Source organism: Dendropsophus ebraccatus, chromosome 4 (assembly GCF_027789765.1).
Source record: "Dendropsophus ebraccatus isolate aDenEbr1 chromosome 4, aDenEbr1.pat, whole genome shotgun sequence".
NCBI classification, from domain to species: domain Eukaryota; kingdom Metazoa; phylum Chordata; class Amphibia; order Anura; family Hylidae; genus Dendropsophus; species Dendropsophus ebraccatus.
In genome coordinates, this window is record NC_091457.1 from 159,882,599 (window position 1) to 159,898,525 (window position 15,927).

The window sequence follows — 15,927 nt, forward strand, 5'->3', positions numbered from 1 at the left end:
TATACATGTTATATATCATAGTAATCGTGACGACTTGAGGAACATGCATAACAAGTCAGTTTTACCATAGGACGGACGGCGTAAATGCAAAACTCCCCGAAATCAAAACAAATTCGTTTTTTTTTTTCAATTTGACAGCGCAAATGATTTTTTTCCGGTTTCGCAGCATATGTTATGGAAAAATAATGCCTGTCATTGCAAAGTACAATTGGTTTCGCAAAAAATAAGCGCTCATATACGTCTCTAGGTGAAAAAATGCAAGCGCTATGGACTTTTAAACTTAAAATGGAATAAGCAAAAGCGCAAAAACGAAAATAGGCTTTGACCTTAAGGGGTTAACGACCAAGGGATTAAATGTACGCCCTTCCGTCATTAGGGGAGTTCAAAGGGGGTCTGTGCGGCGACCCTGCTCTGAACCGCCGCAATCCCGGGTGCTGTCTGCAGCCCAGGACCGCGGCAATTAGCTGCACAGTCCGATCGCTATGCCCGCTAATTAGTACTTTTAAATGTAGCTGTCAAAGATGACAGCGGCATTTAAAAAGCTTTTTTTCCCCTTCCCTTGTGGCTAGGGGGATTGCCCCTCCGCGTCGTGATTGCGGAGGAGCGATCCTCGCATCTATGCCGGGCCGGGGGCTGCGCCGTAATGGTGCTGATCCCGGCTCGGCATTCTATTGCTCTCGGCTTGACCATATACAGAATAATATAGTAACTAACAAAGATCAGTTTCCTATACAAAGAACAGTGCTTGCACGATTATACATCACATTACTAGGAATCATGGGAAAGTCAAATAAAAGAAATGAGAACAGACTTTTTGCTGCTAATTCTATTTGCTGAGCGATGATGACTAGAGATGGATGATATGCAGCGTCCTTATTTATTTAAAGGGGTAGTCCACCCAAAAAAAAATTTCTTTCAAATCAACTGGTGCCATAAAGTGCCAGAGATTTGTAATTCACTTCTATTAAAAAATCTTAAGTCTTCCAGTACTTATCAGCTGCTGTATGTGCTGCAGGAAGTGGTGTATTCTCTCCAGTCTGACACAGTGCTCTCTACTGCCACCTCTGTCCATGTCAGGAACTGTCCAGAGCAGTAGCAAATCCCCATAGAACACCTCTGTTGCTCTCTAGACTGGAAATAATACAACTTCCTTTTGGGCATACAGCAGCTGCTAAGTACTGGAAGGCTTGAGATTTTTTAATAGAAGTAAATTACAAATCTCTGGCACTTCATGGCAGCAGTTGATTTCAAAGAAATTTTTTTTGGGTGGACTACCCCTTTAACTTCTTATCAATCCATGTTTATTATTTGTATTATGTGTCTTACATGTATCTCAATGTGTATCTTTTATTACATAGATAGATGTCAACATGATTATATGAAGCTTTTAAACATCTTTACTGATTTATTTGAAGGTGAATTTCAGTAAAGAATATTAGTCTAGTTGTCACCATTCTTTTTGCGCTTACGTCGTTTACCGTGCAAGATCAGGAATGTGATAATTTAATAGTTTGGGCGACTATGCACGCGGCGATACCAAATAGGTTTTATATATTTATATTTATTTATAAAATGGGAAAGGGGGGTGTGTTTAAACTTTTATTAGGGCAGGAGATTTTTTGTTTATAAAAAACTAAATATTTTTTTTTTTACCATTTAGACTTTTATTACTGCTCTGATTAGTGCAGTATACTTAATAGCACTGATCGATTAGATCAGTTCTGTATTACTCTGGGCTGCTGCCGCCCAGATCTATAGATTACTGAGCCAGAATCAGCGTCATTGTGACGGCTGGGTAAAGTAAAGGGGTCCCCCTCCGCAATCGCATTGGGGGTAGGGGAAGATCCCCCCGCTAGACACCAGGGATGGGGGACAAAAGCCTTAAATGCCCGTGGTCCCTGGCTGCTATGAGTCACAGGCTGCAGAGTGGGGTCACAGAGTTACCCTTCTCTATGCTCCCCTAACCGCCGCAGAACGTGCCGGCAAGTCCATATACGGGAAGGGGTTAAAGGGAATCTGTCAGCTGTAATTCAAGTTCCAAAGTGCTGCCACCGTTAGATAGCTTTTAGGTCAAGGAGACACATGGTACCTGTCATATATCCAGCTGTGCTTCCAGAATGTAGAAAAATGCTTTAATTATCTGATGTAAAGAGTCAAAGAGGTGTTCCCAAGCTCCTATATAGATACAAGCTGGAAGGCTTCCCCTCTCCTCCCTCCCTGCTTGATTGACACCTGGATTCCCGAGCAGGCTCAGTAATGGGAGAGGGGAGTAAGGAGGTGTTACAGCTTGGGGAACGCCTCTTTGACTTTTTGTACTATAGAATAAAAGCATATTTTTTTTCTATTTTATGGTCACACAGCTGGATATATGAAAAATACCATGTGTCTCCTGGCCCAAACACCTATTTAACAGTGTCATCATTTTGGAACCTGAATTGCATCTGACAGATTCCCTTTAAGAACATAAGGAGACCATATGCGATGACTACCAATGCTAGCTCAAGCTGTTGTCATTTCCATCACACCCAGATCACAGGACTCTCTACCTACTTGTTGTTTGCCCGGGGGTATGTAATAAAACATCTGCTGTCAAGTGGAAACTTTCAGTCCATCACATCGATGTATCAGCAGGAGACAGCGGCAGCCACAGTCAGTAAGTAACATACAGTATGTACTATTGTAAGAGCAGTACTATTAATATTAAGACCAGTATTATTAGATTAAGGGTTGTATTTAGACTGTCAAACACAAGTGATGGCCTCACAGTTAAAGGGGAACCCTGCACCGATAAGGTAGTGAAAAAAAAAAAACATTAGTCATGATGGTAAATTTTCTTTAAGGTCAGAGTTCTGGGAAAGACCTAGGGGAAGATTTAGGGATAGCTTGCTAGAGTCCATTTCTGTTCTTCCTTTTCCATTTGGAAAAACTGGTATTCTTGTTATTTGTTACATACAGTTCGGCCCTACTGTCTACCCTGGTACTGTGATCTACAGTTAGGACCCAGGAAAGGCAACTGCTAGGGAAAGTCTAGTAATCTGCTGACCAGCTGTCAGTGTCACCTTGTTGGTTTATATAAAATAGGTCAATGGCCCAAGGGCTGAAATTTTGCTGTATTTTTTATATACTTCTAAGCAAAATAAACATAATTTCTTGAATTTCTGATGTTATGACAACCCCTTTTTGTTGTTTCCTGAAACAGCCAGATTGTTGCATTAAAGAAATTAGAACTTTAAATGGCTTATTTGGGACTTAAAGGGGTTGTCCAGCCAGGATCACTATCTGCAGAAAGTCTGGGTAAGTGGGGAAAAAAAATCACATCCTCTTACCTCTTACCTGGCTCCTGCACTGCTGCCGTACTCCCCTACTGTGCAGCCACTTCTGGATTCTAAGGCTTCATTCACACGTTCAGTAATTTTTCTGGACCACAAAACCTCCCGCTATTTTTACTCCGTGGTCCGTATAAATTCGTCCGTATTTGTTTCCGTAATGTAAATAGTACTAGTTTGCATATATTTGATCCGTGTTTTTACGAACGTCATTAACATCCGTGACGTGCGTAACAAACACGGATCCCATAGATTTGTATTGGTAATCCGTACCGCAACCACAATCCGCACTAGAGTATGTCCTTTTTTTTTTTTTAATGGAACGGACTACGAATCAAAATTAACATGGACTGTGTGAATAGCCCAATAGAAATCAATGTGCTCTAAGTTGAACCATGATTATGGATCTGGAAAAACGGAATACTTTACTGAATTTGTGAATAAGGCCTAAGATGTGATGCCCACCAGGGACTGGAGCAGCGGAGTATAGTAGCAGCGCAGGAGCCAGGGAGGTAAGTGGATGTATTTTTTTTTTTCCAATTACTCCCTCCCCGACATTCTGCAGAAAGAGATCCAGGAGGACAACCCCTTTAAATATGTATAGCCTAAACTTAGTATAGATTAAGCATGGGAATCCTTCAGCCCTCCTGCTGTTCCCATCATGTCCAGATAGCCAAAGATTTAGCTGTCCAGGCATGATCGAAACTGTAGTTTTGCAACAGCTGGAGGACTGAAGGGTCCTTGTCCTTAGTATAGGTCCTCAAAAATGGATCAGAAGGGGTTGACCCTGGTAAAGTATGTGCCTTGGATCCAGGTACCTCAGCTGAACTTGTATAATTGTTTATTCTAAAATTATGATATTTAACTGGGCTTGGTGCCTGGTACTGTCATTCCACGACAACAGACGAGTGTCTCTCCTTCACTCTTATAAGTATACACTACTTATTTGATTAAACACAGCTGAGTATCTGGTGATCACAGAAAATTCTATGGTCGTAAATCCAGTACTGCTTGTAAAGACTTGTAAATATAGGCACAAATATATGGTCAGCTCCCAGTCGAAATGTCCGTGCTTTCTTGTAGAGTCATAGGTAAGTTGAGCAGGAAGGCAAAGCCCCTGGATTTCGCGGTATTCAAACAGAAGAAAAAGACAGAATTCCTTCAGCTCTCTTAAAATTCATATATTTTTATTGTTGCAAATCTTAAAACCAACCGACGCATTTTGAACCTGCCTGGTTCTTACTCATGGTATCTGGGTCTAGGTAGATAGGGGAAGAGCAATCATGTTTATGGCCACCATAGAGAGAACAGACTGTGGTGCCCCAGACTCTGGTTGACACTATGGTGGCCATATGGTGGCTCTTCCCCTATCTACCTAGACCCAGATACCATGAATAAGAATCAGACAGGCTCGAAACGCATTGGTTTTAAGATTTGCAACAATAAAAATATATGAATTTTAAGAGAGCTGAAGGAATTTGTTCTTTTTCTTCTGTAAAGACTTGTAGTTGATGGAATCTTCGCAGGAGAGTTTCTGTAGGTTGAACTTGATGGACTCTTGTCTTTTTTCAACCTTATTAACTATGTTACTATCTGACAGTAATGAAATGGTTGGCCTGAAAGTATAAGGCTATGATCACACTACGTATAGTATGGCCGTTGTTGCCATCGGCAACAACGGCCGTACTTTGTGCGGAGTGCAACATAGCCTATTCAGGAGCGTATGCACATCGTACGCGCTCCGACCGGGATCCCGCACGGGGCCGCAAATAACTGACATGTCAGTTTTCTGCGGCCGCAATTCAATGAGTTGCGGCCATAGGAAACCCTGTCAGTTCACACAGTGAAGTGAGCGGCCGGAGAAGTGTGCTATGGGAAGCTCTGATGCGGGCGTGTGCTGATACGTCCGCGTCAGAGCTCTGCAGCCGGACAGATCATCCGGCCGGTACTTAAGTGCAGACACCAGCAGTTCCGTGACCCGTGAACATAGCCTGAAAGTGTGCAAACGTTTTTACACGCTATACTACCATGAGGGTGCTTGTATTGAAGGTACTGTGAGTGCAGGTGGGGCTAGGCCATGCTGCAGGTCTAGGAGCAGCTCACAACAATAAACCATCTTTACCTTCTCTGCCAAAGATGTGAAAATAATTCATAGTTCATTCATAATCCATAGATAGAAGAGACCATGAGGGTGGCAGTGATCGGAGCCGGGAACAGTGGCCTAGCAGCTATTAAATGCTGCCTGGATGAAGGACTGGAACCAACGTGCTATGAAAGGAGCCATGACATTGGTGGCCTCTGGAGGTTCACAGTGAGTGCCGGGTCTAATGTTCTGCTTTACAATATAGAACAAGTTTACCGCAGAAGTATTTTTGATACTCAGGGTACTATCATTGGGATGTAATAGATGATAAATAACCGTCCATTTTTTCCAGCCAGGGGTGGAGGACGGCAGAGCCAGCATCTATGAGTCCGTCGTCACTAACACCAGTAAAGAAATGATGTGTTTCAGCGACTTTCCCTTCCCAGAAAACTTCCCAAACTTTCTCCACAACTCCAAGATGTTGGAATATTACCAGGAATATGCAGAGAAGTTTGGTCTATTGAAGTACATCCAGTTTCAGGTAAAATGTAGCAAAAATTCAGGGTAGGTAGGCAAAATGTATAACTGGTTTTAGTTGTTTTTGCCCTTTTTTACTTCTTTCCCTCCATAACCTTATGTATGTGACTTCAGTTGTTCAGATATATAATGCACTCTCTATGCCAGGGATGGGAAACCTTCAACCTACAATTTCCATCATCCCTGGACAGCCGAAGCTTTAGCTTGATGAGAATTGTAGTTTGGCAACAGTCAGAGGGCCGAAGGTTCCCCATCCCTGGTCTATGCTACAGTATAGCCCGTTAAAAGGCTATAATGTAACTCTATGGGCCGATTTCATACCCCATCACGTCCCTGGCCCAGGGGTCTATAAGCAGTAAGCTAGTGATGTGTAAAGCATTCCTAGCTCACTGTTATGTAGGTGGGATTGATGAATGCTGTCAGATTTTGCTCTACTTACAGTATGTTGTTTTAATTGCAGTCTACACTGGTAGCATAGGTCACCAGTGTGACGCCACCCCACCCTTCAGAAGCTGTCCCTAATGATTATCAATGAAAGGGGCTGGACGGGTAACGGTTCTTGGAGGGGTGGTAGCCCTGCCCCCAGTACTCCTACTGGCTTACTGGGCACAACTAACAGCACAGGAACGGTGCTAAAGATAAATGTAAGAGACATACCTTCATCCTCAGCTCTCCGTAGCCACTAGGGAGCTGTCAGCCGAATAGATTAGTGTAACCTGCTGAGAGTTCCCCTTTAAAGTGATTGCTCTGTATGTACTGTACGTGACTATATTTATATGAATATTCAATACCTTTCCATTATTAGACGGTTGTGCTCAGTGTGAAGAAGCATCCAAGGTATTCCAGCACAGGACAGTGGGAAGTGACTACAGAGAAGAATGGGATGCAGGAGACAACCATATTTGATGCTGTTATGGTTTGCACTGGTCTCAATTCAGAACCATATTATCCACGAGAAGACTTCCCAGGTGAGATATGACTTATACAAGGTGAATCTGTCAGCTGGGATTTAGGTTCCAAACTTCTGACACGCTTAGAGGCTGTTAGGGCAAGGAGACACATGGTACCTTTTATATATCCATCTGCACTTCCAGATCATAGAAAAAAAAAAAAATTCTCCCTCCATGCAATGTGTCAAAGAGGTGTTCCTAAGCTCCTCAAATGCTGAGGGATGTAAGGCCACCTCTCTCCCTTTCCCATTCCTATCAATGCTTGATTGACAATTCCTGCTTCTAAATCTTATTCCTGCTCTGTCCATAGAAATTGTGCACAGGTGCGAGATTTGGAAACCGGCTAAACTTCAAGCTGACAGTGATAGGGATAAGAGGGGGAGCGAGGAGGAGTTACTGTCTTAGCTCTTTAGAAACTTAGGAACACCTCTTTGACACTTTGCACTGAAGAATAAGGTACCATGTGTCTCCTTGGAATTTTTGGAATGTGAATTGCAGCTGACACATTCATATTAACTCCTTCAAAACTGAGCCCATTGATGTACAGATGTCCGGATCAATTTATTGCAATGCTCCTCCTCGCTTTCTGAGAGCCATAGCGCTTTTATTTTTCTACCTACAGGGTTGGTTGGGGGGGTCTTTTTTTTGCACCATGATCTCTAGTTTTTATTAATATCATATTGGTGTAACAGAAAATTTTATATAGTATTTAATAAAATCAGCAATCCTGGTGTTTTTTTTTTTTCTTTCGTTTACGCCTTTCACCGTGCGGGAACAATAATGTTATATTTTAATAGATCGGACACTTCTTACGATATATAATATGTTTATTTATTTATTTTTTAAAAATATTTTTATTTTATTTTTTTACACTTTTTTTCACTGTAATTTATGTAATCATTAAATTCCATGTACTGATCTATGCTGTGCCATAGCATAGCATAGATCAGTGTTATCGGCGATCTATGCATACAGCCTGCCTGAGAGCAGACTCTATGAGTGGATGGCCGATCCGACAGGACGGAGATAAGAGGCTTACCCCTGCCCGTCGGTACATGCTGCGGGGGTCCTGATCACTCAGTGACAGATGCTTGTTCTGAGTACCTTAAATGCTGCGATCACTATAGATATCGCAGCTGCCTCTCATTACCTCCGGCCCTGGACACACTGATGTGTCCAGGGTATAGTAGGAACTAGAGATGAGCGAACCGGGTTCGGGTTTGAGTCGATCCGAACCTGAACATTCGGCATTTGATTAGCTGGGGCTGCTGAAGTTGGATAAAGCTCTAAGGTTGTCTGGAAAACATGGATACAGCCAATGACTATATCCATGATTTCCACATAGCCTTAGGGCTTTATCCAAGTTCAGCAGCCACCGCTAATCAAATGCCGAAAGTTCGGGTTCAGATGGACTCCAGCATGCTCCAGGTTCGCTCATCTCTAGTAGGAACGTATATATTCGGATTACTGACGGGAAGGGGTTAAATAGATACAAGAGGAATTGGGTTAATGGAAAGGGATGGATATGAACACAGGATGAGTTTACATGGTTTGTGTTCTGTATCCAAGTTGACATATTGATGTACATACAAGTTGTAGACAGAAACGGGTCATGACTAGAGATGAGCACAACTGGAGCATCCTCTAGTCTGATCATTCAGCATTTGATTACCGGTGGCTGAAGAGGTTGAATGCAGCCCTAGGGAGTCCTGGAAAACATGGATACAACCTATGGCCTATGACTGTATCCATGTTTTCCAGGACTCCCTAGGGCGGCATCCAACTTCTGCAGCCTGCAGTATTCTAATGCTGAACGATCGGACTCCAGCATGCTCCAGTTGCGCTCATCTCTAGTAATGACTGTTTTTGTTTAAACTTTTTGCAACATTTTATTTTCGATGCACTGAAGCAATCCGAAAAATGGAGGCAGTCATGTAAGTAGCCTTAACATTTCTTTATTTCTGTAATTTTCCACGGGTTCCTGCATAGCGCTATATAATATTTCGACATTTGTGAAGGCGTATTTGATGTAAAATTTTTACCAATTTTACCAAATTTTTACCAATTTGTACCAAGGTTTTGAGAAAAAAAAAAAAAAACGTAGACTTTTTGCGATCGCTCTGAAGGTTTCCTACCTGTATGATTGTTATATAATTTTTATGATGGTCCCATAAGTCAAAACGTGTTACTTTGGCTTCATTAAGATACTATGAAAGCCAGATCCTTAGCAAAGAATGTCCTCTTATTAAATACTTATTACTTTTCTTTCCTTAAAGGCATAGACACATTTCAAGGACAATACTTTCATAGTCAAGAATACAAAAACCCTGAAACCTTTAAAGGGAAGAGAATTGTGATTGTCGGTATGGGGAACTCAGGAGCCGATATCTCTGTAGAGCTCAGCCGCACTGCAGCACAGGTACAGGGGAATGTCTAATAATAGAAAGGTTTAGGGATGGTCCGAACCTGCCGAGGTTCGGGTTCGTACGAACCTGAACTCTCGGCAATGATTCCCGCTGTCTTCCACCTCCGTGGAGAGGGTGGATACAGCCGGAGGACCGCCTGGAAAACTGGGATACAGCCATAGCCATAGACTGTATCCCAGTTTTCCAGGCAGTCCCCCGGCTGTATCCAGCCTCTCCACGGAGGTGGAAGACAGTGGGAATCATTGCCGAGAGTTCAGGTTCGTACGAACCCGAACCTCGACAGGTTCGGACCGTCCCTAGAAAGGTTGCAATCTGTACGTATGTGTCCAGAGTCTAAAGTCTAAGGATCTCTTTTATTTCAGAAATGAAAGGGAAACTATATCTGAATACCCCAGCTAGTAATGGGTGTGGGGGTCTATCTTTTAGGTTATGTCCGAAACATGGCCACCATCTTGAAAGTTGCCATATTGGACCAAGGGCATGTTTTTCCAATGTGAAGTTTGTCATGTAACATATAAAAAAAGAGCAGAATTGCTGTAATCAGATTTGCAATATCCCTTGCTGTTCAATAGTTATCATAAGTTCGAATGTTATTAAAAGCTCATAACTAGAGATGAGCGAAGCAGCCGGAAATAGGTTTCTCGAGCTTCGAGAATTTGGGGTCAAATTTGTTAATATTCGCAAATCGAATCTTAACAAATTTCAATGAAACAGCCAAAACTATAGCAGCTACAGTACTGGGAGTATTGCAGAAGGATGAATGTGTTAATGTGTGTGGGGAGTGTGACCATTATGTAAGGTGCACGCTCCATTCACTGATCCCAGTAAATGAATATAACTCAATAGGAGTGTACAGTGCCCAGTGAGTGAATAATATAGATTGTGTATTCACTGGTCCCTACTTGGTAAACTGGAACACTTGGTTGGCAGCTACAACAAATAATCACCCACAATCAACCTTCCTATCCTCTCCTCTCTGTCCCTATATCGCTCTGTTAGTCTCTCCTCTCTGTCCCTATATCGCTCTGTTAGTCTCTCCTCTCTGTCCCTATATCGCTCTGTTAGTCTCTACTCTCCTCTCTGTCCCTATATCGCTCTGTTAGCCTCTCCTCTCTGTCCCTATATCGCTCTGTTAGTCTCTCCCTCCTCTGCTCTAACTGCCTGCTGTCATCCTGCTCTCTTCTCCACACACAGCCGACTGTCCGTCTCCATTACTGAACCTCCTTATATAGAGGGGAGGTGCTGACATCACAGAGGAGCCTGCAGCTGATTGAACGGGCGCTAGGGATTATGGTTAATCCCTTTTCTCCCGCCCAGTGACGCTACAGACTGCATGTACGGCTGCCATTCCCCCCGGAATTTCCAGAACGAAGCAAGTTCATGGCACGATTAATTCGCCGGATTCGCTCCGCTCATCTCTATTTATAACGACTGAATCCAGCGCCTTCATCTCTGTGTTCAGCACCATGGACCGCTCTGCTGAACAAACACAGAGTTGAATGCGCTGGGTCCAATCGATATGAACTTCTGGTATCTTTTAAACCACAAGAGAGATTGCAAAATTGCAAATCTGATTGCGGCAATCGATTTCTGAGAGAATTCCCATAGAAAAAACTTGATCCAATATTGTAGCTTTCAAGATGGCGACTGCACACTTTACTTGCTGTGGTATTCAGATATGTAATTTTAGTTTAAAACAAGCAAACTTGCAGTTCACTAAGGGATCTGGTTACATGCTGCATGTACAAATCTATAAAGAGGCAAGAGAGAGATGGATGTGGGAGTGAGTTGAGCGAGCCAGAAGAGAATGCAAAAAGACTACACAAGTCTCACAAATCTCACTCCAGTGCTGGATTCACAGTTTACACTGCTCAGTACTGCTCCATAATGTCCTCCATACGGCTTCTGCTGAGAATGTGGTAGACGACTGCAGATTACAGATCTGATGGACATTGACATATACAAGTTAGATTATGGCCAGAAATACTCCTCACGTACACATACATGTCAACTGTAATAGACAGAGAGTGTGGGCTTATTGTGCTACTCAACCAATTTGGCTTTGGGCCACACCAGGGAGCCAAGTGCCCTCTAAGTCTTCACCCTCTGTCCTGCTCCAGAATTTGCATATCGTGGTCCTGGCGTGTCTCATGTACGATTCGTTTTTTGTTGCCCTGTAGGTATTTCTAAGCACCAGGAGAGGATCATGGGTTGTGAGTCGTTTATATCCCCATGGTTATCCATGGGACATCTGCTTAACAACAAGATTTAAAAACTGGTTCAGGAACACTTTCCCGTCATCTTTCATTATTTGGCTGATAGAGAGAAAAGTAAATCATTGGTTTAACCATGAGAACTATGGCCTTCAGCCTCAGGACAGGTAAAATGATGTTTGGTACTGTTATTAGAATTTTGGGTCTATTAGAAAATTTAAATAGTTGCAACTTTCTTCTTCGTTTACCAAAAATGTCGCCTTACCCTGGAAGGATAGCTCTAAAGTATTGGCCAATTTGCAATCTGCTGTTCATTTCCTATTGTTAAGGAAAATCTGTCTCTGGTAACAGGCTAAACATGTCAGAACACAAAGCTGGGGTGGGGCATACCATGTGCCCTGTGCAGGAAAGGGGTGCGGGAGCAAGAGATAGAGCTGTGTATCTGCACACTATGAGCCTCCAGGCCATATGTACTGTTCCCTCTCATCTCAGCAGCTGCAGGGCTGACTGTAACACTTTGCTTGTCTTGTTGCTGCTGTTTATTTACTTTATGCTGACACTGCAGCAAAAATAGTGTTTGTGGATCCATCAGTTTTCAATTTTTCCAATACTAAAGGGGTATTTCACTCAGACATAACTTTTGATATGTTGCTGCCCATGGTGAGACTAACAATTCCTACCATACTTGTTATTATCTATTCAGTCTCCTTACTCCAGTTCTGAGCTGCTGCTTTCTGCTGAAAACACAAAAATCTGTGTGTGAGCTTTTCTCTCTGTCTCTCCCCCCTCCCTTCTGAGACGGCAGATGTGAACAAGTCCCTGGCAGGTTGTATCTGCAACATTGTAGCTTCTTTGTAACGCTGGGAGGGTTATTCAGAGGTCAAGTTGCCGAGGAACTCACTCTGATTAACCCTCCCGGAGGAGGGGGAGACAGGGAGAAAAGCTCACATACAGAATTTTTGTGTTTTCAACAGAAAGTAGCAGCTCATAATAACAAGTAACGAAGAAGACTGAACTGATAATAACAAATATGGAAGGAGTTATTAAACTCACCATGGGCAGCAACATATAAAAAGTTATGCTTGAGTGGAATACCCCTTTAAGTACCGATCATTTTAAAGGTTTGACTGATATTCTGTCCTCTCTCTTGATAGAACCCAATTTAAGGAGCCTTTATTCAATGACGAAATTCCAAGTTGTATTTTCTGTGGATTTGTGACGGTAAAACCTAAAGTTACCGAGTTTACAAAAACATCTGTGAAGTTCGATGATGGAACCACTGAGGAGAACATCGATGTTGTCATTTTTTCCACGGGATACAACTTCTCCTTCCCCTTTCTGGATGAATCCGTCATTAAGGTCGAAGACAAAAAAATAAGTTTATATAGAAACATATTTCCTGTGATCTTAGAGAAGCCGACCCTGGGGGTCATAGGACTCCTTAGACCTTTTGGTTCTTTTATGCCTTGTTCAGAAATTCAAGCTCGATGGGTCACCAGGGTTTTCAAAGGTGAGAAGGCAGGATTGTGAGTAGAGAGATTGGTGGCCATGTTGCCACAACATCTTTTCTTGGCCGTTTGAGTCCAAATAACGGCTGTTTTTTTCATTTTTGAGCCTTTAGATATATTTTTGTATACTGGAAAGAACACGTCAAAAAAAAAATTAAATGGTATTTGCAAAGAAAGGTCTATTTCATTCTTAAAGGGAAACTTTTCCGTAATTATTTATTACTCGCTATAAAAAAGAATTCATGATTTGAAGCATTACGAAAGAACTCTTGTCGGATGCCATTACATGTCTTGTATAAAGTTGTGTTTTTCCCTTCAGGTTTGTGCACATTACCGGCTCCAGATGTTATAATGAGGGACATCGAGAAGAAAAAAGCTATAGCCATAAGAAGGTAGGTGTTTCTGTTATAATGGGGTTGAATAGGGAATGGTCACATGTAAAAACACAATAGTAACACATTCATCCTAGAACAATAGCCACAGCACACCATTCATCTATGCATGAGCATTGCTTTATCGCATAGCCCTTACCATCTGCAATGTTTCGACCCACAATGATCAAAAAAAGACCCATTGTGGGTTGAAACATTGCAGATGGTTAGTGCTGAAGGGTTCAGCGGGGGATCCGAAAGACATCACAGACTCTTTATTATGTTATATATATATATATATATATATATATATATATATATATGTATGCCATGTAATGGCCGGAGTACTCCTTTAAAAGTGTCTTTCCATCATAAACGTTCATAGCATATTCACAGGCTAATAATTGGCTAATAAGTGTGGGTTCTTCTATGTTCTCTGTCTGACCTGAGAACTCATCGTCCTCGCTATTAAATGGATAGTTCAGAGATTTGTAATTTACTTGTATTAAAAAATCTCGTCTTCCAGTACTTATCAGCTGCTGTATGTCCTGCATGAAGTGGTGTGTTCTTTTCAGTCTGACACAGTGCTCTCTGCTGCCACCTCTGTCCATGTCAGGAACTGTCCAGAGCAGGAGAGGTTTCTATGGGGATTTGCTGCTGCTCTGGACAGTTTCCGACATGGACAGAGGTGGCAGCAGAGAGCACTGTGTCAGACTGGAAAGAATATACTACAGAACATACAGCAGCTGATAAGTACTGGAAGACTTGAGATTTTTTTAATAAAAGTAAAATACAAATCTCTGGCACTTTCTGAAACCTGTTGATTTGAGAGAGCAAGAAATTGGGTGAACAATCTCTTTAACAACAGATAGGAGCTGACTCTCTAAAGGATAGCAAATCTGCACTAAAACCATCACTGCCCATCAACATACTCATTATGTTAGTAATATTAGTATACAGCAATATTACCCTGTGTGTGAGGAGTTTGTGCAAACTTAACCTGTTAACATCCAAACACCTTTCACGTTGTATTATACACTGTTTGTAGACTCACACATCGGGGAATTCTCCCTTGTGTATGTCTGGTGCTTATGACATAGGGTCCCATAGTAAAAGGAGCCATTTAGTTTTATTTGGCTCAATAGAATAGTGTAGAGGTCCGCACTATTCCATCCAGTAGATTCCGCTGCAGACTGTGATCTCTTCAGTTTAACCCCTTAGATGCTTGGGTCAGCAATGACTGTGGCACCTAAGGGGTTTTAGTAAAACAGCACTTTTTTTCTAGTTACAGAACAATCATTTTTTCCTCATCTTCTTTTTCACAGATATGGTCCAAGAAGCGGGATCCTGCTAGTGGTGGATTACATTGAATACTTAGATGAACTGTCAGCAGACATAGGCTGTAAACCTAATATTTTGGGGTATTTGCTCACAGACCCCGTTCTTGCGCTTACGCTCTTCTTCGGCCCTTGCACACCGACACAGTTTCGCTTGACGGGTCCAGGAAAATGGCCAATGGCGAGGAAGCAAATAATGACCACATGGGACCGAATTATAAAGCCGACTAAGACCCGCGTTGTGGAAAAACAAGATAAGAGCTCAGTGTCTGTGATATTCGGACTTTGGGGACTGTGCGTTCTAGCTCTACTATTGGCTGCCATTTTGTACAAGATCTGATAGATATGGCTAAAATGTTCATGTGGTCACTTTTAACGATACACTATGGGGGAGATTTATTACATCGGTGTAGAGTAGAGCTGCCTCAGTTGCCCCTAGCAACCAATCAGATTCCACCCTTCTTTCCTCACAGATTCTTTACAAAATGAAAGGTGGAATCTGATTGGTTGCTAGGGGCAACTGAGCCAGCTCTACTCTATACCGGTGTAATAAATCTCCATATATAATATATATAGTCACATAGGGGGAGATTTATCAAACATGGTGTAAAGTGAAACTGGCTCAGTTGGCCCTAGCAACCAATCAGATTCCACCTTTTCATTTTCCAAAAAGTCTGTGAGGAATGAAAGGTGGAATCTGATTGGTTGCTAGGGGCAACTGAGCCAGTTTAACTTTACACCATGTTTGATAAATCTCCCCTATAATGTTCTATGTCTTTCCGGTGGTGCCCGCTTCTGCTGCTCAGTACGTCTTAGTTTCCATTTTCTCTCAGTGCCCCCTTAGCTGATTACATCTGATACCAGGAAGTGATGAGCGGTGGCACCGGGCACCATCAGAACGGCATTGGATTACAGCAGGTGATGTAATAACCGAGCTATGGCCTCAATGTATATAGACAGTGCCTCCCCACTGATTTAGAGAGTGAATGGGGCTACGATACAGTTTCCTGCACAGTAGGTGGCCAGGAGCTCTGGTGTGTTGGTAAAAACATAGAGGTTGGGGTAGGACCAAATCAGCACGGCGGGCCCTTGGTTTGGAGGATATCGGGGTCTCAGCAGCTTAATTGCGATGAGTTGTCAAGTGAGGATCTAACCTAGTCATATGCACTATTTGTG

At 42.4% G+C, this 15,927-nt stretch overlaps 1 protein-coding gene across 1 annotated transcript; it reads left to right on the forward strand.

Annotated features, from left to right (window-relative positions):
- The first annotated feature begins 2,580 nt into the window (after positions 1 to 2,580).
- Positions 2,581 to 15,151, forward strand: LOC138790095 (dimethylaniline monooxygenase [N-oxide-forming] 2-like). The gene is made up of 9 exons (XM_069969053.1): positions 2,581 to 2,653; positions 5,500 to 5,637; positions 5,762 to 5,950; positions 6,752 to 6,914; positions 9,173 to 9,315; positions 11,503 to 11,702; positions 12,690 to 13,045; positions 13,363 to 13,435; positions 14,740 to 15,151. The coding sequence occupies exons 2-9, from the start codon at positions 5,512 to 5,514 to the stop codon at positions 15,089 to 15,091; spliced, it is 1,602 nt and encodes a 533-aa protein (XP_069825154.1). The 5' UTR covers positions 2,581 to 2,653; positions 5,500 to 5,511; the 3' UTR covers positions 15,092 to 15,151.
- The last annotated feature ends 776 nt before the right edge of the window (positions 15,152 to 15,927 follow it).

What these genes read in the sequence shown, in the direction of transcription:
- LOC138790095 (XM_069969053.1), top strand. Translation starts at nt 5,512, where the DNA reads ATGAGGGTGGCAGTGATCGGAGCCGGGAACAGTGGCCTAGCAGCTATT. An exon ending in TCAGCCGCACTGCAGCACAG is followed by an intron (nt 9,316 to 11,502) that starts GTACAGGGGAAT and finishes GTTGCCCTGTAG; the next exon opens with GTATTTCTAAGCACCAGGAG. An exon ending in AAAGCTATAGCCATAAGAAG is followed by an intron (nt 13,436 to 14,739) that starts GTAGGTGTTTCT and finishes TCTTTTTCACAG; the next exon opens with ATATGGTCCAAGAAGCGGGA.